The sequence below is a fragment of the Panthera pardus genome, unplaced genomic scaffold, assembly GCF_024362965.1.
Source record: "Panthera pardus isolate Hobbes unplaced genomic scaffold, ASM2436296v1 HiC_scaffold_11, whole genome shotgun sequence".
Classification (NCBI taxonomy): Eukaryota; Metazoa; Chordata; class Mammalia; order Carnivora; family Felidae; genus Panthera; species Panthera pardus.
The window spans coordinates 9334494-9357232 of record NW_026526666.1 but is presented as its reverse complement, the minus strand read 5'-3'; the positions used below and the strand labels follow the sequence as shown (position 1 = coordinate 9357232).

Genomic DNA, 22739 nt, shown 5'->3' with positions numbered 1-22739 from the left:
AAATCCAATTCAAACTGCCTTGTAAAACAGTAAGTTCACTGGCTCACATATTGACCTAGTGGTGGGGCTAGTGACCTCGCTCAGTTTATCCAATGTCCTGCAGACTTGTTTTCTCTTAGCTTTGCTGGAGGTATCCTCAAACTCTGTGTAGTTATTTATGAATGAGAGGAATCTCAATTAATGGGACAAACTTTATGAGTATGATCAATCTAGAGAAAGAGAACTATCAATCTTAATTTACAGATTTGTCATTGAGCTGCTTTCTGTGGAGTAATGCACTCTGAACCTGGCACACCAAACTCACCTTGGCCGAGGAAACATGCAAGCTCTGTAAGCTGGTCACTATACTAGACTGGGATTTACTAGCAAAATAGTGAAAAAGAGAATACCACTGGACAGAGGAGTGTGGTAAGGGACTGGGATAACCTAAAGTCTAGTTTCTCAGGCAGGGAACAGCAGAAGATACAATTTCTTGGGGCTGAGAAGGTGAAGCAAATTGGATTAGGCATTAGTGGAATGAATTTTCCAGTGGAGCAAGAATTTAAAAAAAAAAAAAAAAGATGGAAATATTTGGTGTCACAAGTCACTTCAAGTTATGACCATAAACCAGTAACCCTCTGTTCCCAAGATGTATTCTCTCTCCACCATTAAGAAAAACCTGAGAAACACTGGGGCACCTGGCTGGCTGCACGGACTGGTGCAGCATGCGACTCAATCTCAGGGTCATGAGCTGAAGCCCCACATTGGGTGTGGAGCCTACTTAAGAAACAAAAAGGGGGGAGTGCCTGGGTGGCTCAGTCAGTTAAGCATCCCACTTTTGATAAGGGCTCTTAGATCATGATCTCAGTTTGTGAGATCGAGCCCTGCATTAAGGCTTTAGTGAGCACAGTGTGGAGCCTGCTTGGGGTTCTCTCTCTGCCCCTCTCCCTTGCACGCTTGTGTGCTCTCAAAATAAAAAAACCCCAGAACTTGAGAAACAATTGTTTTAAAACTCCCAACTTACCGCCTCCTCCAATAATGGGCTTTGCTGCTGTTTACCTTTTATTTCAGAATCACAATAAACTCAACGCTGCATTACAGCTCGACGTGGGATGAGACCCTGGAACCCAAAGAACAGCGGTGAGATTACAGGAGGCTGCAAGCAGATGTGCCGCAAAGATTTTCTCCTGAATCAGGAAGTCATCTTTTATACTTGTCAATTCCTTACAAGTGGAGGGTTAGAACACAACTCTGGAGCTGCACTACTGGATCAAACACCTGGATGACCTTCTAGCTATAGAACTTCGACAAGTTTCTTCATCAGCACCCACTATAAGTCTGTGTACGGGAATGGCAGTACCTACTTCCTAGGGTTTCTGTGAGGATCAAATGATTTTTGTATTCACGTTAGTTCACCTACCTCAAGTGCTTAGAATGGGGGTCCAAGCTTCATGAAATTGTTACCTCTGATGATGATAACGACGGACGACACAGATGGACACTGTATTTCAGAAGTCTTGCATGACAATCAAAAATCTGTTTAGAACTTAACCCTTTATTTGAAACTATATAAACCAAAAGTTTCCAACTGATTGTACATGTTAAAAACTTTCTATAAATATCTCTTGGATACAAAATTTGGTCCAGTTGTTCAAAATTAATTCTATAATATTATTCTAAAGTCATACTTATTTTGAAAGCCTAAAGTTGTTTTTTTATGGCAAAAACAAAACAGAACAAAACCCACCAAGCTGAAAGCTTTTATTCTGCTAAAACGTACAAATATAACAGTCCACACTCTACAGTAAACATTTAACCACTGATGATTTCCTTAAGATGCTGTTCTCCTTCACAGCTCAGATGCCTGATTTCCTGTGAAAGCCCAGTCTGCCTTCCTTTCTACCCATCAAATTCATCTGTCTCTTTAGAAGTCTTGCCGGATGTTTTCTTTGTTTGCCTCTCCGTGTTGCTGCTTCATTTGAAAGATTTCATTTTCTAATTGCACGATAGTCCTTTCAATCTCATAATTCTTGCTGACGAGGGATACCCAACTAAACAAGTTAAAAAAAAACAGGAGAAACTACTTAATATAGAATTTCTCTTAGAAGATTTTATCATATTTGTTTTCTTTCAGGGTCATATTGTGAACCACTTTAACTTTCCATTTTAAAAAACTAAGGCACAACTGGGGGAAAGTGGATAAAGGGTACATAAAGTCTAGCTGTAATATTTCTTACAACTGAATGTGAATCTACAATTATTTCAAAATAAAAATTTTTAAAGCAAATCAGAAATGGTTGAAGAGACAGGACAAGGTGATGGAAGATAACATTTAATGGGATTAAATAAATGGAGAGAAAACAGGGCAGAGGCAATAGTTAAAAATGGAGGAATTTCTAGAGTAAGAAATAATCCCACAGAAAAAAAATCTATGACAAATGAAAAGAAACACACATGTATATTTGGGAGATTCTATTAGCTTGAAGAAAAATGTGAAAAGATGAGTAGACTGATAACATGGGGTACATGGAGGGGGAGGAGAAGGTGGAACAAGGAGAATGATGGGTGGGGAAGGGAGAAGGGAAATACAAAGCAAAAAAGAGAAATGATACAAAAATTCCTGATTATATTTAGGGACTCATATAAATTTATCAGTGTATATGAAGAACATTTTAAAAGTAAAAAAATGAACACAGGGAAAAAAGTGGAAACAAATTATCAAAGTATGAAATCTCCCTCCCTCATGAGTTAAAAAATAGGTAAGTGTTTTTCCTTTTAAAAGGAGTAGAAGTAGAATCCTTTTCAGAGCAGAAACCCTGCGCTGGAGACAGGGCGTTCTGAGACCAGAAGCAAGCAGCAGTGGTCCCGCCCCTCTCTGTGCCTTCCAAGCCCACATATCAAGAGACAGGCAGAGGCAGTGAAGAGCGGGATTCAGAAAACAGCATTTGTTTGACACCTGTGGCACTGCATTTGAATAGTGTTGAATCACATTATTAAATCTGGATCTTAAAATGTGCTAAGTGATTTAAAAAATGATGGAACTGAAGATACGCACGTTGACTCCATTTCCCTTAATTTGGATCCAGCTGTGAGCTGCATGTTCTTTCGCTGCCAGTTTAAATCTTGAATATGTTTCCTGTAAAATATTATTTATATGACCCACCTACATTTTAATATAAGACGAAAATCAACAGAAAATCTATAATCAACGTAATATAACATCTTTAATTCCTTGAGAGGGACAGATACAGTAATAGACTAACCCCAAGAATTACCTTTCTATTTTTCAATTACAAATTTCATAAAACATGCTCATCATGAAAAATTAAGCATGTAGTACACATACACATAGATTAAAGAGCAGAAGTCCCTCCTCCCATGTGCCTCTCCTTCTAACTAACTGCTGTTCAGTTTTTGGTGGGTGTTTTTCCAAAGTCTTTCTTTCTCCCTTTTCTCCCTCCCTCCCTCTCCCTCTCTTTCCAAACTCTTCTCTACATGTATACGTGCAAGAAGAGATTAATTTTTTTTAAAGTAACCTCTATGCCCAACATGGGGCTTGAACTCATGACCCCAAGATCAAGAGTTGCATGCTCTACTCCAGATGCCCCAAGATGAATTTTTTTTACATAAATCAGATTATACATGTTCTGCTACAACATTTTCTCCTTCTAAAAGTGCCTTTTCAATGTTTGCAGATTTGCAAATTGCAAATGACTTGGTAGCGATGTTTTCAGATCTCAAGTCTACTTCTTCTTTGCTCTAGTAAGGCAAACCCAGCACTGGATGCTGGACACATAGATCATCTAGTACTACTCTCGTATGACTACAGTCCATGGATCCCTTTTTCTTCTGTCTGTTTAATAAGGATTCACCTAAACTTTAAACTAAGAGGAAAATAAGGGCACCTGCTGGTTCAGTCAGAAGAACATGTAACTCGTGATCTCGCATGATCCTGAGCTGTGAGTTCGACCTCTACGCTGGATGTAGACATTACTTGAAAATAAAATCTCAAGGGGCACCTGGGTGGCTCAGTTGGTGAAGCATCCGACTTTGGCTCAGGTCATGATCTCACGGTTGGTGAGTCTGAGCCCCGCATCGGGCTCTCTGCTGTCAGCACAGAGCCCTTTTCAGATCCTCTGTCTCCTTCTCTCTCTGCCCCTCCCCCCGTTCGCACGCACTCTCTCTCAAAAATAAACAAACATTAAAAAAAAAAAAAAACTTAAATAAATAAATAGGAAAAAAAAGTAAAAGGAAAAACAAACTTGCCTTAACTTCTGGAGCTCTTTCTGTGCATGTTCAATCATATGAACTAGATTTCTAAGGAAGGAAAAGAGGAAAACCAGATTAATATACATTAAAATGTAATAATACCAACTAAAAGTGAACTAGCTAGTTGATACAAGTTCAAGTTCTTCTGCTATTGAGCTCTGTGCCAAACACCACATTAGACACTCTATATGTAACTATTAGCTAATTTAATTCTCCTAAGAATTCTTTGAGGTAGGTATGATTACCCCTATCTCACATGTGAGGACATTAAGCTTAGAAAGATTAAGTAACTTGGTCAAGGTAACATAGAGAAGTGTCAGCTGAATTCCACTTCAGGTCTTTTAACATCTCAAGACCAACCAGTTTACTGATACCATGATTTCATATAGTTAGGTCACTTCTTAAACTATCATTACTTTCCATGGAGAGAATGGAAAATAACTCACGACTGTATTCATTCAAATCCCTATTATCTCCCTATTTCTGTACCCACATTTATCATGTCATTCTCCCCTCCCATCTATTGCTAACTAGAGAAAGAAGACAAAACTGTCATGGAAGGCTGCAGATTTAGATTTCGTGCAAGTCGGCTCTCACTAGCACAGCGGAAAAGCTGAGCAATATACAGTAGCATGCAACTATCATCCTGAGAGAAGTGATTAAAAAAAATTTAAGTGTTTATTTGTTTTTGAGAGAGAGCGAGCGAGCGTGCACATGCACACAAGCGGCGGGGCGGGGTGGGGGGGTGGGGGGAAGGACAGAAAGAGAAAGAGAATCCAAACCAGGCTCTGCACCATCAGCAGAGAGCCCTATGTGGGCTGGAACTCATGAGCTGTGAGATTGTGACCTGACCAGAGCTGACACTTAACCGACTAAGCCACCCGGGGTGACCCTGAGAGAAGTGATTCAAGGGCAGTCGCCAACACCCCTCCACACCTTTTAAATAAAGCTTTACTGAGATATAATTCACATAACCCTGTCGACTTCCTCAACGCAGTAGAGAATCACCTTTAGGGTCCATTTGAACCACACTGGCCCTACTATTCTCTTGCTCTAGATCCAATATTGTTTCTTGGCTTTAGTGACTCAAATATTCTTCTTTCTCTACCTTTTTTCCCCCTATTAACTGCAATTCTCTCAAGAGTCAGTCTTCAAACAGCTGTGTCTCCCCAGGCTTATCTTTCTTTGAAGTGATTAAAAAAATTTTTTTTTCTTAATGTTTATTTATTTTTGAAGGAGAGAGAGAAAGAGACAGAACACAAGTCGGGGAGGGACAGAGAGAGAGGGGGACAGAGAGAGAGGGAGACAGAGAATCTGAAGCAGGCTCCAGGCTTTGAGCTGTCAGCACGGAGCCCGATGTGGGGCTCGAACTCATGAACCGTGAGATCATGACCTGACTGAAGTCAGACACTTACCCGACTGAGCCACCCAGGCGCCCCACCCCCACCACACTTTAAAAAAAAAACACCAAAGCTGTGGGTAGGATGGGTTTATAAAAACAAAAAACTTCTTACTCATTATATACTTTCCAGGCATTGCATCCATGCTGTGACATTAGTTCCAGATTCTCAATTCGAACCGCTTGATGCTCTAACTGTGCCATAGAATTGTTTACACATTCTTGCCATGCAGTAATGTCATTTTTCTGACCTGAGGAAGGGGCTGGAAGTTCATATCTGAAATTAAACAACAATAAAATCTTTACCTTTCCTCCCAATAGAATGCTTCACAGGCCTATGCACAATGTAAAATCTACAGAAGATTGAAGATGTAGACTGTGCGGTAATAAGAAACCTATTCATCCTAAGAAACAATTCATTCACAAATAAGATTTAACATTCATTATATACAGAAACAAAAAAAATGGTTTACTTCAACATGAAGTGATTCAATAAACTAGAGTACGTTCATATGAAGGATTGTTATACTAGTTACTGAATGCTACTAAAGAATATTTGAAACATTAACATGTTTATAATATTAAGAGAAAAAAATAGGATACGAAAAAAACTATGCTATCATTTTTGTAAAACACACCTACATTCATCCAGCTTTCCACCCACATACCCACACTGCTCTAAAGAAAAAAATGGAAGAGAGATCGTTAATTCTTTGCATTTGGACCTAACTCTATTCTCTCTCTACACTACACATTCCTTCAACACTGCCGACATAGCCAGTAAATACTCTTCATAAATCTCAGCTTGTTACTGATGAGTTACTACAGATGAAGTTTTAATTTCCATTTTAATATTTTGACTAGCTACTGTAAAAACCCCCAATTGTTCCTATGAAAAAAAGAGCGTGTGTGAGTGGAGGGAGGGGCAAAGAGAGAGGAAGAGAGAGAATCCCAAGCAGGCTCTGTACTCGATCCCACAAACCATGAGATCATGACCTGAGCCAAAACCAAGAGTTGGACACTTAACCAACTAAGGCACCCAGGCACCCCTAATCTATTTCCTTTAAAAAACGCTGTGATATCTTACTAAGTTTCATTCACAATCCACTGTTTAATGGGTCTAAGGCTTTGAGACATACTGCCATAAAGAAGTTACTGTCCTGAATATCTATAGAGCAGAAGGACCTGGAAACAGAAGTGAGGAATCCTAGAGCTTATTCTGCCTTTATCACTCAGGATAGACAGGAAATGGAGCACAAGAGAAGAAGCAATATAGTCTTCCGGTTCTACAGACTCAAATCCCTCTTCTAATCTACACATATGCCGAGAGGATGAACCTACTGTGCATGTGGCCCTTTCTCAAAGGACTGGGCTGTCACAGATTACTTAGCAGTTCTCACAATTCCAGAGTGATCTTAAAGTCAACAGGGATCTCAGATGTTAAGCAATCCAATTGTTCATTTTAGAAAAAGTAACAAAGGAAGTTTGGGTTTTTCACCCCTGAGAGACAAGCAATTTTGAAATAAAGTGACAGGGGAGGGAAGAGAGTGGAACCAAAGTCAAACTATCCTAGCACTCTGTTTACTAATGCTGCCTTGTGTAAAAGTGAAGCAGGAATCATTATAAGCCATTAACATGGTTTCACCCAGATATGTTATGAGCAAAGAACTAGAGATCTAATTAGGAATATGTCCTTGAAAAATTTTAAAAACATGAACCTCATTACAATTCACACCATTCCTCTGTTGTTGGATTTTAAAATACAGCAGTTTGTATTTCTTTTTTAATCTTTATTTATTTTTGAGAATGAGAGAGAGCATGCACGGGGGAGGGCAGAGAGAGAGGACAGAGGATCTGAAGCAGGCTCTGTGCTGACAGAAAAGAATTTGATGTGGGCTTGCACTCACCACCGCTTAACCAACTGAGCCACCCAGGCGCCCCTAAAATGTTTTTCATTTTTAAATAACAGTGCAAAAATATATCTGAACATTAACACAGAATTATAAAACCCACTATTACATGAAAAAATATAAATATATAAAATCAGATAGGAATTTTTTCTTTGCAACATTTTAACAGAGCTACAGCAGTTTTACTAGTAACTTAAAACTGAACAATGATTTGGGTCCAGCTGAACCCAGAAGTAGAACTTACCGTTTCATACTGAGTAATTCTATTGGTTGTCGAGCAGCCAGTCTTTCAAATTCATTTCTCATTATGTCGGTCTGATTTGGAGAAAGAATTATTTCCAAAATCATATTGACAAATTGCAACTAATAACCGCCAAACAAATAATAAATCTAACCTACTTAAATATTTGTTCTTTATGCTATCCATTAATATGGATCATTTCCCTTCCCACCAAGCCTTCTCTGGGTTAAATGCTCTCAAGGGTCAGGAGAACACATACTTCATATGTAAAGGGACCCACAGAGAAAAGGTTAAATCCTCAACCAGTGGTTCTCAGTCCCAGAAGCACATAATAATCAGCTGGGAGCTTTGAAAACAATTTCAATCCCAGTCACATCTTACCCTTCTCTCCCACTCCCATTTAAGTGTTCTGAGGTGGAGATAGGACATGATTATCATTTGTTTTTAACTTATCAGTTGACTGTATAGTGAAGCCAGTGGTGATCTAAGTATTCACAGGGTTGGGGGTAGGGGGTGGTGGAGAAAAGGACTTGGACATGAAAAAATTTGCTTTTGCTTTAGGGCTATGAGCCTAAACCCATACTTTCTTTTTGGTCTTGGCTGCCATTTTCATACTTTACTCTTTTCAAAGAATGAGAAATGGAGAAAGGGAAAAAGAAACCGGTTCTGCTATCTGTTCTAACAATTGTGCAATTAAAAAAGGATAGCTGGGAGCTATGGTAGAGCTCCACTCCTTGAAGTCCAATGTTTTGGTCAATATCCTATTCCATTTCTGTTCTGCACATTTCCTGGCCTGAGTATAAAGAACTGCTTAGGTATTCATTTATAGTAGTATTTCAGTTCTCCAATTCCTAGCATAGAATAGACTTTCATAAATAGGTTTTTTCCCCATAAATAATTGTTTAATGAATTAACTCAAGAGCTTTCTTTCTTTCTTTCTTCCAAGAAAATATATTTATTTATTTATTTATTTATTTATTTATTTATTTATTTATAGAGTAAGCGAGCAGGGCAGGGGCAGAAAGAGGGGGAGACAGAATCCTAAGCAGGCTCCACACCATCAGCTCAAACCCACAAACCGTGAGATCATGACCTGAGTCGAAATCAACAATCGGGCACTTAACCAACTGAGCCACCCAGGGACTCCTTAAAGATTTTATTTTTAAGTAAAAATGTGGGGCTCAAACTTACAACCCAGAAATCAAGAGTCATATGCTCTACCAACCAAGCCAGCCAGGCACCTGGGAAGAGCAGTTTCAAAAGCAGTTTGAGGAGTGGTTAAGGTCTTAGGCAAATTAGCTTCCCTAAGCTGTAGTTTTCCCATTTAAAAAATTAGGATAATAAACATAGTTATATAGTTCACAGGGTTGTTTTTAGGACTGAGATGGGGAGCCTTGTATGTTATTAATTCCTATTTATAAAAAAGGGTTAAATAATCAGTATACTAATTATAACGAAAGGAGGCATCTGTTGTATTTGCGAGAGCTGAAAGGAAAACTGGGTCAAGTAATCTGAAATTTTCAAGAGCCAATCTAATAAGGAAGCATTACTGTACTTAGTTCTTTTTTGTAAATATTTTAAATGTTTATTTTATTTTTGAGAGAGAGAGACTGATCGTGAGCGGGGGAGGGGCAGAGAGAGGGAGACAGAGAATCCGAAGCAGGATCCAGGCCCCCAGCTGTCAAAACAGAGCCCAGTGCAGGGCTCGAACCCACGATCTTTGAGAACATGACCAAGCCGAAGTCAGTGCTTAACTGACTGAGCCACCCAGGCACCCCTGTACTTAGTTCTTAGTGTGGCACCATCTATATTTGGGTAGCAACATATATATTTGGGTAACATTAGAAAATGCATGGGGAAAATAACATTCACAGGAGCACCTCTCTCTATTTAAAACTTAAACAACTTCCCGCCCCCCCCCATTACTTCAATATAAATACTGCATTTTTTGTTTGAGAGAGAGAGAGAGAGAGAGAGAAAACGCACGCTTACGTGCATGGGAAGGGGGAGAGGGACAGAGGATCTTAAGCAGGCTCCGTCCTTAGCAAGGAGTCCCACCAGGAGCTAGATCCCATGACCTGCGATCATGACCTGAACTGAAATCAAGAATCGGCTTCTCAGACGGACTGAGCCACTCAGGGGCCCTGCGTTTCATAACAGAATTCTTTCATTAAATATATGGTTACCTATAATGGGGGGTAAAAAACTCAAATATGTATATACTTAAGTGCCTAACAGAATCTATTAATTTAGAAGTAATGCTTCACATTACATTTAGCTGATTACACCCTAAGTAGTATCTTGGGTGCACTTCTGGGCTAATTATTTAAATAGTATTTTATTTCTATACGGTTTGTCACTTCAGTCATTCGCATATGTTCGGTAAATATCTAGCCTGTGATACAAAGGCCGCCTCTAGTGGTTCTCAGGAGCCTAAGTAATTAGGCTTATATACATTAAAAATGCCTACTCGTTTCAGTGTAGACCTTTGCGAGTAGGGCATACCTTTGAAAATTTACGCCAAGGAGCCAATGTCTGAAAAACGTACACGCTATTTTTTGCATGTTAGATCGCGAAGCCCCAGAAAGTCCTTCAGTGAGTCTCAGAATAAGAAAGATGGAAAACGTTTATCTAGCTGTTTTCAATGGACCGATAACACCTACACAATAAAGTAATAGCTAAACAAGAAATAGTTAAAGCTGGCATTTAAAATTCACTTTTCTGTGGCTAGAACTCTCAAAATATTCACAGCACTCAAGACTTCACACTTGCCTCAAAAGCAGAATAATCCGGGGCTGTCAGGTAGCTCAGGTAGTTCTTAGTAGGTCGGTATCTGCGGGTTTCCTCCTCCACCAGCGCTGCAGCCTAGAAACGAGAACAGGGGCCAGGACAGGGATAGCAACTTGCAAGGTGCTTTTTCAGCACCAAGGGCTACACAGCGCTGACTCAGCTACACCGACAGCGCGAACTTACCGCTTTCCCGCACACCGGGCGCTTCGTAACCTTGGTCAAAATACGGCAGCGCGTCTACCACAACCTCTCCGGCGACTAAACCCGTGCCCGCCATTCTTAGGCTTGCCGAAATTTTCTGAGTCTGCGCAGACTCAGGCCCGTTCATTACGCCTGCGCTCGCCATGACGTAATACACGTCGCCTGCGCATTGGCTCCAGCGCATGCTTAGTTGTCAATTCTGAAGGCGCACTCGCCCAGGGGTTGGGGAATTGCCCGGCCATTTTCTTTTGGTCGGACGTGACGTCACGTCGCGATTTCCCAGAATCAGAGGAACTCCTCAATTTCCTGTCCCCCCAGCGTGCCCCCCATTTTGGCCTCCGACTGGGAGCAATTTGGAGGGGAGTTAGGTCTATTGTTGCCAGCAGGACTCTGATATCTAGGCGGGGGGGAATGTTCTTAAAACTTTTGGAGGGAACTGGCAGTGGGATTTGGCGGGGATAGAGACACTGGTTTCCCACTCGGCTTGCTCCCCTAACTTCCCTCCTTCAACCCTTAAAACTTTTCTCTTTGTGGCAGTCTTTCTCTGTCCCTGAGCTCCTTGCTGTACTCGCCCACTATTTTTCGTTCTCGGCCCCTGAGAGCCCTTGCATTGGATAAATGCAGTTATTTCCACAGATTCTGGAAGTTGGCGCCAGTCTCCAGTTAAGCTGCGAAGCTTAAGGGTCTTCGTAACAAAAGGAACCACCAAGGTGAGATTAATGATTGCCCACCAAATCCAGATTCAACAAAATCGCGTTCATTTTGCCTTCAGGACGTCTATGAAATCCAGTCATTTTGCCCTTTAGGGTATCCGGAAATAGAATTATGCTCATTGCCTTCCAACCACTCCTGCTGTCGTCGCAGCACCGTCTCTGGGCCTGGTCTCCCAGCTCCCTTTGACTAAGCAGGCAATACCAAATACGGTCGTCGGACTATATGCCCTGCCCTGTGTGTGTGCGATCCAGACCCAGGCTTTGTCTGCCAGGAGCCTGGAAATGTTGGCCACGGTTACTAAGTCGGGTTAGTCTAGCATCGATTCGGATTGTCTTTCGAACTATCATCAGATAAACGTGCTAGTTATAGATTTAAGTAGTGTAGAAGGTCTTTACATCTTAAGCAATTTTATTTAAAATTCTAGAGATCCATGGAATTTTTGTTTATTCATTAAAAGATCTATAAACATTTTATACAAATCTTGAGCAACTCTTTTTACAAATAATGTCCAGAATTCGTTATACTTTACAAAAACAAAATAAAACAGACCTAAGAAAAGGAAGTAGCTTCAGGTCACAGGATTAAAATAAGACCTCAATCCCTGATACAAAGGTCTCCTCACAGAGGGGACGGTCAGTGTTCCACCACTGTAAACCTCCTACCCCTATTTATAAACAATTCCCAATTACTGATTTTCCTTCAGGGTTGGGGTGGCAAATGGAGAGATGTCTGCTAAGAGCCCCACTGGGGTTAGCTGCTTAATAAACATTTTACAAAAGATACAGGCTCAGTTCTATTTTTTAGGCCCATAAGAATTATATAGCACCAGCCTTAAATGGTATCTGCTTCAGATTCATTCATGCACACCTGAATGGGTTGTAATGACAATACTGTGCAAGTCAATAAACTGCATCATAATACAACTTGTAAGGTTTGGTTAAGTTGGAATAAATATTTTTATGCCAGTTAAACCCATCAGCAGGAATTGAAGAAAAACAAATGGACATCTGTAACATTTATCACTGAAAACACACCATCACTGAAAAATCCCTACTACGATTTTAGATATTAAGAGTCGGGGTGATTATGTGGTGAATGTCCAGGAAATGTTCAGTCTTGAGTCCAATTTAATTAGGGCAAAAAGTCCAACAATTGTAGGGGAACCAAAAATGAGTCTCCTTTAGGCACCTATAGTTTGAAGTCCCTTCTCAGAGCTGAGAGTTGGCTTCGAGCTTCAAAGAAAACTTTTTTGATAGCTGTGGTCCCACAGAGCTCAAATTTCCATCTGCAGGACTAATCAACTTTCTCTGTGTTCACAAATGAATAGTCCTGGCCTCAGTTCTGGCTCTGCTGCAGAACTCTGGGCAAGTTAGTCAACCTCTTTGAATTCCAGTTTCTTCATTAGTAAAATGCGAGATGCAAGTATCTCATGAAGTTGACTTGAAGACTGAATAAGATGACATACAGGTACCATCATGCATGGCACACAAAGACACTAAAAAAGGGGAGAGGGATAGTCTCATGCCCTTGCAAGGATGTTTTCCTGTTCCAATTCTACCAAGTTTAATGTTGACAGGCTACTCACGTGCCACACAATGTGGAGGAGCCGCAAGGTATCTACTTGTATGAGATCCTCAATAACAGTGTTAATAAATAGGGCTTCCACGGAAGTGCGATCCCCTCAACAGAACGTCAGGCTGGAGGTACAGAAATGAGCATATTCCCTGCCTCAGCTCAAACAGCCCATAGGTTTAAAGCTGCCATGATATTTCAGCGATGAGAATTACGTGTGTAGGGCATATTCTGCACTTCCATCATGTTCCCCAGTACCTGAAACTCAGAATTTCTCTTATTGTGCTCATCTTTGAGCTGTTTGTTTATTTTTTTGAGCCAGGTGCCCCTCCTCTTTGAGCAGTTTTTAAAAATGCAACACCAAATCCTTCCCTAGTAAAAGACAAATGCCTTCACAGACTAAGCACATAACACAAAGAATGAGCCTAAGAATTCAATAGAAAAGGCTACTGGGGGGGGGGGGTTGGGGGTGGGGAATGGAGGCAGAGTAATTAGAACATTGGTTCCAGACTACTCTCGACAACTCTCCAGTGATTACTACAGCAGCAGCAGGAGAATCCTCCAAGGACCTGGCCTGCTTTGTAACCTTTTCAACTTTTCCAGGATTTTGTAGGCTACTCCAGGGCCTCCTGACTCTTGGAAAAATATTTTCTTTGGCACTTTCTGTTCTATTTAGGATGAAGACAGTCTATCAAAGATTTCATTTCTTCTGCAGAAATTTCATTTTACTTCCTAAAGAGAGAAAAAAGTAGAGTGAACTCTCATTAGTTCATTTTTATTTGTTGTACATTATTTCAGGAAAGGGATTAACTATTTAGTCATTTAGAACAGCCCAGGAGTAAGCCGCCATCCAAAGCTATCAGGGGATGTGGTTACCAAACAAACCAACTAACCAACCCCAAATGTCTAATTATAGAGGTAGAAGAGAACTCAGACATCACCTAATCCAGTGGTTTTCAACCTTGACTATAGGTTAAAATCACTTGGCCTGATCCCCAGAGATTTCTTGGAGACTAGCGTGGAGGAAATTTTCATTTAAGTTCCCCAGAGATTAAAACATTGTAGTCAGAGTTCAGAATCACTGATTTGATCTAACCTCATGGTATAAAGATTAAATAACCGCTCAAAGTATAATTTGCCCATGGTCTTTCAGCTAGTTAAGGATAAGGCCTAATTTTAATTAGGGGCATGTATTTTTCTTTTTGTACTGAAGTATAAATGACATACAATGTCCTATTAGATTTAGGTGTACATCATAGTGATTTGACATTTTTATACATTATAAAATGATCCCTATGGTAAGTCTAGTTACCAGGGGGTAAATATTTCAAAGACCAATATAAACACCATGGAATGCAGGTTCTTCATTGTTTTGGGGTACCACATCACTGTTCTCCAATATCACAAAGGATAATAAAAAGTTAGTTATAATTGAAAAATCATAAACATCTGTGTTTCTTTATGAAGTGTAAAATTAGAGTTGTAGGAAATCCTCTTTTGCCTCAGATGCCCTCGAAACTGGGTGTTTTAAATCTGAAGTTCATGGATGGGCTTCAGGAGGGTCCATGAATACCCTAGAATTATATGTAAAAATTGTATGTTCTTTTTTTTCATGTTTATTTTTTTATTTTTCAGAGAGAGACACAGCCTGAGTGGGGGAGGAGCAGAGAGAGAGGAGACACAGAATCCAAAGCAGGCTCCAGGCTGTGAGCTGTCAGCACAGAGCCCTACATGGGCTCAAACCCACCAACTGTGAGATCATGACCTGAGATGAAGTCGGATGCTTAACTGACTGAACCACCCAGGCGCCCCTAAAAATTGTATGTTCTAAGCATACTTTTCTGGGGAAAAGATCTACAGTTTTTATGAGATTCTCCCAGTGATGTGACCTAGAAAAGATTAATAATCATGATATGCAAATTCTTATGTTATCTGAGGAAAACAGACCCAAGGACAACTCTGCTGGAGAATCCTGACCTCTGAGAAACACTTCCTTTTCTCCAAAAAAACTTTGGAACTAAGTCATGGTTTATGTTCAGTGTATTTGAGGTCATATTGTTGATTTGATTATAAAGCTTTTGTGAGGAGGCATACTTACTGCAAAAAGGTGTTTTTGTTTGTTTTTTTTTTTTTTTTAGTCACATTATCCAAAAAGAAAAAGCAACTCACCAAGACTCCGCAAAATTCTATTCATCCCACTGGGCTCAGACTCTGGAATTGTTTCCAAATACTGGAGGGCCCGGACCTCAAACAAACCTACAAGGAAAACTCATGTTGGTGAAATTTTCCAATACTTACTGAAAATCACTTAAATAAACCTCTGTGCTTTCTACCAGTGTGATTCCATAGCTGAAACAAAATTATAAGATAAATATTTTCCATAATAACAACCTAGATTTTGAGCCCTAGGCTTTATACCATTTTTTGTTTATATTATTTTCAAATGCTCCAACTGCTCACTAAATACAGAGGGATAACTTTATGATGAAACTGACCTTTCACCCCACTTTTCCGAAGCTCTCGGTCCTGGATGAAGCCTGCAAACATCTGAGTTTCCATGAAGAGATCCAGGAAGTGGCGTACACTTCGGGAGGTGTGGGATTTACGGAATGGTTCCCTTTGGAATACACGCTCCCCACGCTCAGTGACAGTCATGCTCAAAGAATAATGTCCCACCAGCTCCACGAAAAACCTCACAAATGCCTCGGACACCAGAGAGTTGAGTGTCACGTCTGCTGCAAAATGAAAGATAAATAAGGAAGAAAGAAAAGAAAAACCCTAAGTTTTGTGTTTATGGGAAATGGTTATGAAAGTCGTGTACAGGAAATCCTAGATCAAAGGACTGAGAATCCCGATTCTTGGCTCTCTTGCACACTCCATGACCTGCACAAAGTCAGTGGCTTATATTTTTAGTTTCATTTTCTTCCCACACATACTCTTGTTACATCTTTCAGCCTGGCTTGCATATCCGTGATCTCACTGTAACTGCTCTTTCAAAGGCCACCAGTGAGAACCAGCCAAATTTAATCTGCTTCACTATTCGTCTCTCCTTTAAACTCTGCTGCATTTATGTGAACCCCCTCCTCATTCCTCCTCTTGCCTCCCACAACTTTATATTCTCCTGATTTTGGGGATCCCTCTCCTGCTTTTATGACCAAGCATTTGTTTTTCTCTTGCCTCTTCTTCCTCTCCCTAAGCATGGTCCTCAGACCACCTCTCTTCAGCATTCCCACCCTTAAAGAGCTAACTGGCATAGAGATAGAGCTGGCTTTCCATGTTGATAATTCTCAACCTTACATCTCTAGCCCTGATATGTCACCAGAACTCAGGTTACCTACCTATCATTACCATGATGGGTAATCATCATTTGGTTGTCCCATTAGCACTTAAATTCTATCTGTCTAAAAGTCAAATCAGGTCCTTTTGAGAAATTGGTAAAATACACATGTTCAAAATCAAATTCATTCTATTTTTCCACCAAATCAGTTTCTCTCTCAACTTCCCCGTTTCATACTATAACCATTATTATTCCAGAATAATTTGAGTGCTTAAGATATGTCAAGCACTGTATTTAGAGCTTTTGTAAGTGTAATGATACAGTGGTCCAGGTATTATTTCCTTTTTACAGCTGAGGGTAATGAGGCTCAAAACAAAGACATTCTCCAGGGTCATCTCATCTATTACAGGGAGAAGTTGCCAGACTCCCAAGTCAGGTAATTCTTAACCACTGTAACATGAAATATATTGCCTTTCAGGTTCCAGGCTCAAACCTCAGATTCAACTTAAACTCCTCCTTTTTCTTCCATATCTAGTAGTATTTTTTCCCCCCTTCATGATATCTCTTGCTCTTTCCGTTAGCTCCGTGCTGGGCTGGGAATCGGGCCTAGGTTTGGTCAGAGTTGTACCATGAAACAGCAGTATAATGGGAGGCAAGTTGCTTTACACCTGCACCCCCCCACCCCACGGCCTCTCTTTCCATATCTGTGCAATGAGGTGGCTGATGAGGTGACCACTAATGTCTCTTCTGGCATTACAGTGATTATAAAGTACATTTTTAAAATATTTTGTTCAACAGACATCCTTCTCCTCTCTTTCCTTCTGTAGCTGAGAATCCATGATCCATCACTGCTTTTATTGTCAACACCTGTGCCCCAGTCTCCCACCCCTTCCAGTTACTGTCCCATTTCTCTTCTACTTTACAGCAAAACTTTTCAAGAGTTGTTTATACCTGTTGTACCCTTTCTTAATCTAATTCCCTTTGTTCTAAAAATTATGCATTTCTATAACTTATCTTCAATTATTTGTTTTAGTGTATATGCTTTGTAAATTCTTTTACATGTATAAATCTTTCATAAGGTCACAAGTGAAACGAACACACCAGTACCCACCCCAAAGTTTAAAATAGATCAGATCATCAAGGGTTATCTCTGAAGCTCCGTGCGATGCCCTCTGAAATGTTCTTCCCCTACTCTCCAATAGAGGGCGACGATTCTCTGCGATTTTATATTTATCATTTCCTTACCTGAGATTACAGTTCCTCTATACACATAGGCAACCCAACAACATATTTTTAGGTTTTTGTATGTCTTTGAACCTTATGTAAAACAGATGTTTGTAAGATGCTTTTTTTTTTTAAATTTTTTTTTTTTAACATTTATTTATTTTTGAGACAAAGAGAGACAGAGCATGAATGGGGGAGGGTCAGAGAGAGAGGGAGACACAGAATCTGAAACAGGCTCCAGGCTCTGAGCAGTCAGCACAGAGCCCGACGCGGGGCTCGAACTCACATACCATGAGATCGTGACCTGAGCCGAAGTCGGACGCTTAACCGACTGAGCCACCCAGGCGCCCCTGTAAGATGCTTTTCTTAAGGCAACATCCTCCTGTCAATGAACAGTTTTGCTATCACATATAATGCTGCTATGAAGACTATTTACTTGTTTCCTAATTATCATGTTTAAGAGTTTCTCTAGGGTATATATCTTAAAGTTGAATTGTCAGTTATAGGATATATATACACCTTAAAATTTTTTTTTTAAGTTTATTTTTGAGAGAGAGAGGGAGAGCGTGCACGCATGAGCAGGGGGAGGGGCAGAGAGAGAGGGAGTCACAGAATCTGAAGCAGGCTCCAGGCTCTGAGCTGTCAGCACAGAGCCTAACGCGGGTCTCAAACCCACAGACCGCGAGATCATGACCTGAGCCAAAGTCAGACACTTAACCAACTGAGCCACCGAGGTGCCCCAGAATATATACACCTTTAATTGTACTAAATGATGACAAATTGTTTTTCCAAAGCAGCTGAAGTAATTTACACATTCTCCTCAATGCCTGATATTGTCAGACTTTTTAACTTTTGCCAATATGGTGGGTATAAAATGGTATCTCACTGTGGTTTTAATTTACATTTCCTTGATTTTGATGAGGGTGTACACCTCTTCATATATTTATTGGCTTTTCACGTTTCCTCTTCTATGAAATGACTGTTCATATGTTTCCCCCATTTTTCTACTGTGTTGTACATCTTTTTTTTTTTTAAGATTTTATATTTAAGTAATCCCTACACCCAATGTGGGGCCTGAACTCATGACCCTGAGATCAAGAGTCACACACTCTATTAACTTGAGCCAGCCGGGCACCCCAAGTTGTTTATCTTTTAACTACTGAATTATAGGAATTTTTATTTTTTTATTTATATTTTTCTTTAGTTTTATTTTTTAAAATGTTTATTTTTGAGAGACAGAGAGAGACAGAGTGTGAGTGGGAGAGGGGTGGAAAGAGAGGGAGACACAGACTCTGAAGCAGGCTCCAGGCTCTGAGCTGTCAGCACAGAACCTGACTTGGGGCTCGAACTCATGGACGGCAAGATCATGACCTGAGCTAAAGGCAGATACTTAACCAGGAGCCCCAAATTGTAGGAATTCTTAAAAATAAGTTCTGAATACTATTCCTTTATTAGTTATATTTGTTGAAAATAGCTTCACCTAGTTTGTAGCTTGTTTTACATTTCTTTTCCATGGTGACCCTTAATGAACAGATTTAAACAATTTATGTGTCAAATTAATCAACCTTTTACTTTATGGTTCCTGCTCTTTGTGCCACATTTAAGAAATCCATTACTGTCCCAAAACATAAATTATTTTTTAATGTTTATTTATTTTTTTGAGAGAGAATGTGCGTGCACACAAGTTGGGGAGGGGCAAAGGGAGAGAAATCCCAAGCAGGCTCTGTGCTGACTGCGCAGAGCCCAATATGGGGCTCCGATCACAAACCCGTGAGATCATGAGCTGAAACCAAGAGTCAGATGCTCAACCGACTGAGCCACCCAGGTGCCCCCTAAAATATTTTCTTCTATTCTTCTGTAGACATTTAATGTTTTACTTTTAACATTTACAATTTCTTTTTAAGTAGGCTCAGTGCCCAATGTGGGGCCTGAACTCACGACCCTGAGATCAAGAATTGCACTAAGCCACCCAGGCCCCCCTTTACTTTTAGCATTTAAATCTTTAATTCATCAGACTTAGTTTTAGGTACAGATTGAGGTATGGATCATATTCATTTCTTTTCATATGGAAAACCAGTCGCCCTAGTATTGTTTACTGAATGGTTCATTCTTTTCCTGCTAATAGGCAATGTTGGTACTGACACAAATTAAGTTTCCTTATGCTTACGCACTTTCTGTTCTTTCTTTCCCTTGCTCTGTTTATTTCTGAACCAAAACCAAATGATCTCAATTACTGTGACTTTCTGATTAATCAGTGTTTTGTGGGGCAGCCCCTTCAATGTTGTTCTTTTACAGGAGTGTCTTAACTATTCTTGGCCCTTTCTAATTCCATTAAAATTTTACAAAAAGCTGAGGCACCTGGGTGGCTCAGTTGGTTAAGCGTCCAACTTCAGCTCAGGTCAGGATCTCACGGTTGGTGGGTTCCAGCCCCGCATCGGGCTCTGTGCTGACAGCTGGGAGCCTGCAGCCTGCTTTGGATTCTGTGTCTCCCTCTGTCTGCTCCTCCCCCCGCTCACACTGTCTCTCTCTCTCTCAAAAATAAATAAACATTAAAAAAGAAATTTTACAAACAGCTGAATGCCATTCCAATTCTCTCTTGAACCTTCCTCAGTCTTGCTTCCTTCTCACCATCTCACTGCATCTGCTGCTACCAAGGTCTCTAAGCCCTTCCCATTGTCAGATCTGCCGGTCAAACTTCAGTCTTCATCTTACTTGGCCTCTTCGTAGCATTCGACACACTGTTTACTTTCCTTGTGAAATACACTCTTCACTCAGTTTCTATAATATTACTCCTCTGGGTTTTTTCTCCTCCTTCACTAGCTGCTCTTGTAGTTTCCCTGCGCTGGATGCTCCTCTTCCCTGCTGCCAAACATCGGAAATCTGGCCACAACATTCCCAGCCAACCCAAGGGCTCAATCCTTAAATCTGTTATTTTCTATCTATACTCACTCTATAGGGGGTTATCTCATCTGGTCCAACAGCTTTAAAACAGCAAATTCAGTTCAAATCTGAATCCCAAATTCATGTATATAAATGCCTACTTGGGGGCACCCGGAGCTCAGTCGATTGAGAGTCCGACTTCGGCTCAGGTCATGATCTCACGGTTGGTGAGTTCGAGCCCCACCTTGGGCTCGCTGCTGTCAATGAACAGATCCTCTGTTCCCCTCTCTCTCTGCCCCTCCCCTGCTCATGACTCTCTCTCTCTCTCCCCTTCTCTCTCAATAAATAAATAACTATTTTAAAAAAGTCTACTTGATATCTCTAGTTGAATGTCTGCTGTGTATTGGATATCCAGTGGGTTTCTCAATATTCAAAATTGAACTTTTAATTATTTCTCTAAAGCTGCTCCTCCCTTCATATTCTCCATCAGGAAACAGCCTTAGTTTTCTCATCTGTAAAATGGGGATGAAATAATGATACCTGCTTCATAAGGACATTACAAGGATGGAATAAGATGTATGCTATGTGCGGAGCACAATGCCTGGGACACAGTAAGCCACTCAGTAAATATTGTTCGCCCATTTATTCAACAAATATTTACTGAGTACCTACTTACTGACTATTGTTTAACATACTGGAGATAGGGGCGCCTGGGTGGCTCAGTCGGTTAAGCGTCTGACTTCAACTCAGGTCATGATCTCGCGGTCCGTGAGTTCAAGCCCCGTGTTGGGCTCTGGGCTGATGGCTCAGAGCCTGGAGCCTGCTTCCAATTCTGTGTCTCCCTCTCTCTCTGACCCTCCCCCATTCATGCTCTGTCTCTCTCTGTCTCAAAAATAAATAAACGTTAAAAACAAAAAAAAAGTACTGGAGATAAAGCAAAACAGACTGTTGCTGCTCTCATGGACCTTACATTTCTAGTACATCAGATGGTGATAAAAGCCCTGGGGAAAACTAAGGTCAGGGAGAAGGATAGGGAGCCTTGAAGGAGTGGGTACAGTTTTTAAAAGGACAGTCAGGGGGCGCCTAGGTGGCTCAGTCGGTTGACCTTCTGGCTTTGGCTCAGGGGTTCGTGAGTTCTAGCCTCACATCGGCTTGTTTTGAGCACAGAGTGCACTGCGGATCCTCTGTCTCCCTCCCTTTCTCCCTCTCCTCCCCTGTCTGCACGCTGTCTCTCAAAAATAAATAAAACATTAAAAATAAATAAAAAGGACAGTCAGGAAAGGCCTCACTGAGAAAGTGACATCTGAGCATGGACCTGTGGGGAAACAAGAGCTTGAGCCATGTGTATTATCTAGAGAACAGCATTCTATGAATGGAACAGAGCAAGTGTAAGAGTACTGAAACCAAAGGGGACCAGTACATCTGAGGGTCAGCAAGGAAGCTGATTATAAGCTTTCCAGATCACAGGCAATCTGATACTTTGGTACATCCTTTAGTAGGGTGCTGGGCATTCAGTAAGTATTTACCGCCTTGACTTTGAGGCTTCAGACCATTTATCTCATACCTTGTGAAAAATTCTGCTCCTGAGCCAAGATTTCATTTCGTTCTTCCAAAATCTGCATCAAGGCAGCTTGGAGTTTAGAAGGTAGAATTTCACCCTCATCAGATACCTTAAGGGACGAAATTGAGATTTTTCAGGACCTTTGAGAGAGAAAATCTCAAACATATACCAGTTAAATCCCCAAAATTTAACCGGTGACTTTGTACAGATTTTGGCTAAAGACTCAGTCTGAACCTTCTTTCCCTACATTCAGCAGAATTCAGGATGTTTATGGTATACATAACTGTCTTTAAATACATATATATATTTACGACGTTTTCTGGTAACTTTCCATCAAATATCTCTCATCTACAAGTCTTACACTGTATTACAAAGATAATCCACAAATAAACAGTGTTTCAAACGCTTTGAAAAGAGACAAGTCTCCTTTTTTACCCTGTGCTGAGTGCTCACACACTTATATACAGGCTACAGAGTGTTGTCCTAAGCAGGCTTTGCTAACTCTCCCTTCCACTTTCAAGACCCAGAATAAATGACCACTGTGGGTTTTTTTGCCCCTACTGTACTGTACTATTACACCATTTCTAAAACTTTATACATATGTCCACTCCTCCTTCTCATTGTTAGATCATAAGGTCTGAGGGGCTCAAACTGCGTCTTACCTTTAGGTTTTAACAGAGTATCTAGACATAATCAATGTTGGATGCTTGTTACATTCAATG

The 22739-nt window shown here is 40.6% G+C and overlaps 2 protein-coding genes and 2 long non-coding RNA genes across 6 annotated transcripts in view; 2 read left to right on the top strand and 2 right to left on the bottom strand.

The window, feature by feature from the left end:
- The window catches only part of LOC109272101 (uncharacterized), a 45618-nt gene extending 44002 nt beyond the window's left edge, over window positions 1–1616 (top strand). Inside the window, exon 2 of the long non-coding RNA XR_002082287.2 lies at window positions 1051–1616. This is a non-coding gene — a long non-coding RNA (uncharacterized LOC109272101). The remainder of the gene's footprint in view (window positions 1–1050) is intronic.
- Window positions 1617–1725: 109 nt separating this feature from the next.
- On the bottom strand, window positions 1726–10981 carry BCAS2 (BCAS2 pre-mRNA processing factor). The gene is made up of 7 exons (XM_053890936.1): window positions 10755–10981; window positions 10571–10663; window positions 7802–7872; window positions 5763–5924; window positions 4246–4296; window positions 3035–3115; window positions 1726–2030 (listed from the first exon to the last, which is right to left on the bottom strand). The coding sequence occupies exons 1-7, from the start codon at window positions 10971–10973 to the stop codon at window positions 1904–1906; spliced, it is 804 nt and encodes a 267-aa protein (XP_053746911.1). The 5' UTR covers window positions 10974–10981; the 3' UTR covers window positions 1726–1903.
- A 74-nt stretch (window positions 10982–11055) lies between these two features.
- On the top strand, window positions 11056–15407 carry LOC109272102 (uncharacterized). Its single transcript, XR_008418004.1, has 2 exons — window positions 11056–11499; window positions 14711–15407. It is a non-coding gene; the product is annotated as an uncharacterized LOC109272102 (long non-coding RNA).
- DENND2C (DENN domain containing 2C) overlaps window positions 11894–22739 on the bottom strand; it is a 91483-nt gene continuing 80637 nt past the window's right edge. For 2 of the 3 annotated variants that reach the window (XM_019457920.2, XM_019457921.2), the window contains 4 exons: window positions 22021–22126; window positions 15571–15810; window positions 15245–15331; window positions 11894–13807 (listed from right to left, as the gene is read on the bottom strand). In XM_019457920.2, the coding sequence (XP_019313465.2) occupies window positions 13776–13807; window positions 15245–15331; window positions 15571–15810; window positions 22021–22126 (465 nt within the window). In that variant the 3' untranslated portion in view covers window positions 11894–13775. The remainder of the gene's footprint in view (window positions 13808–15244; window positions 15332–15570; window positions 15811–22020; window positions 22127–22739) is intronic. The other variant, XM_053890935.1, reaches the window with a different exon arrangement.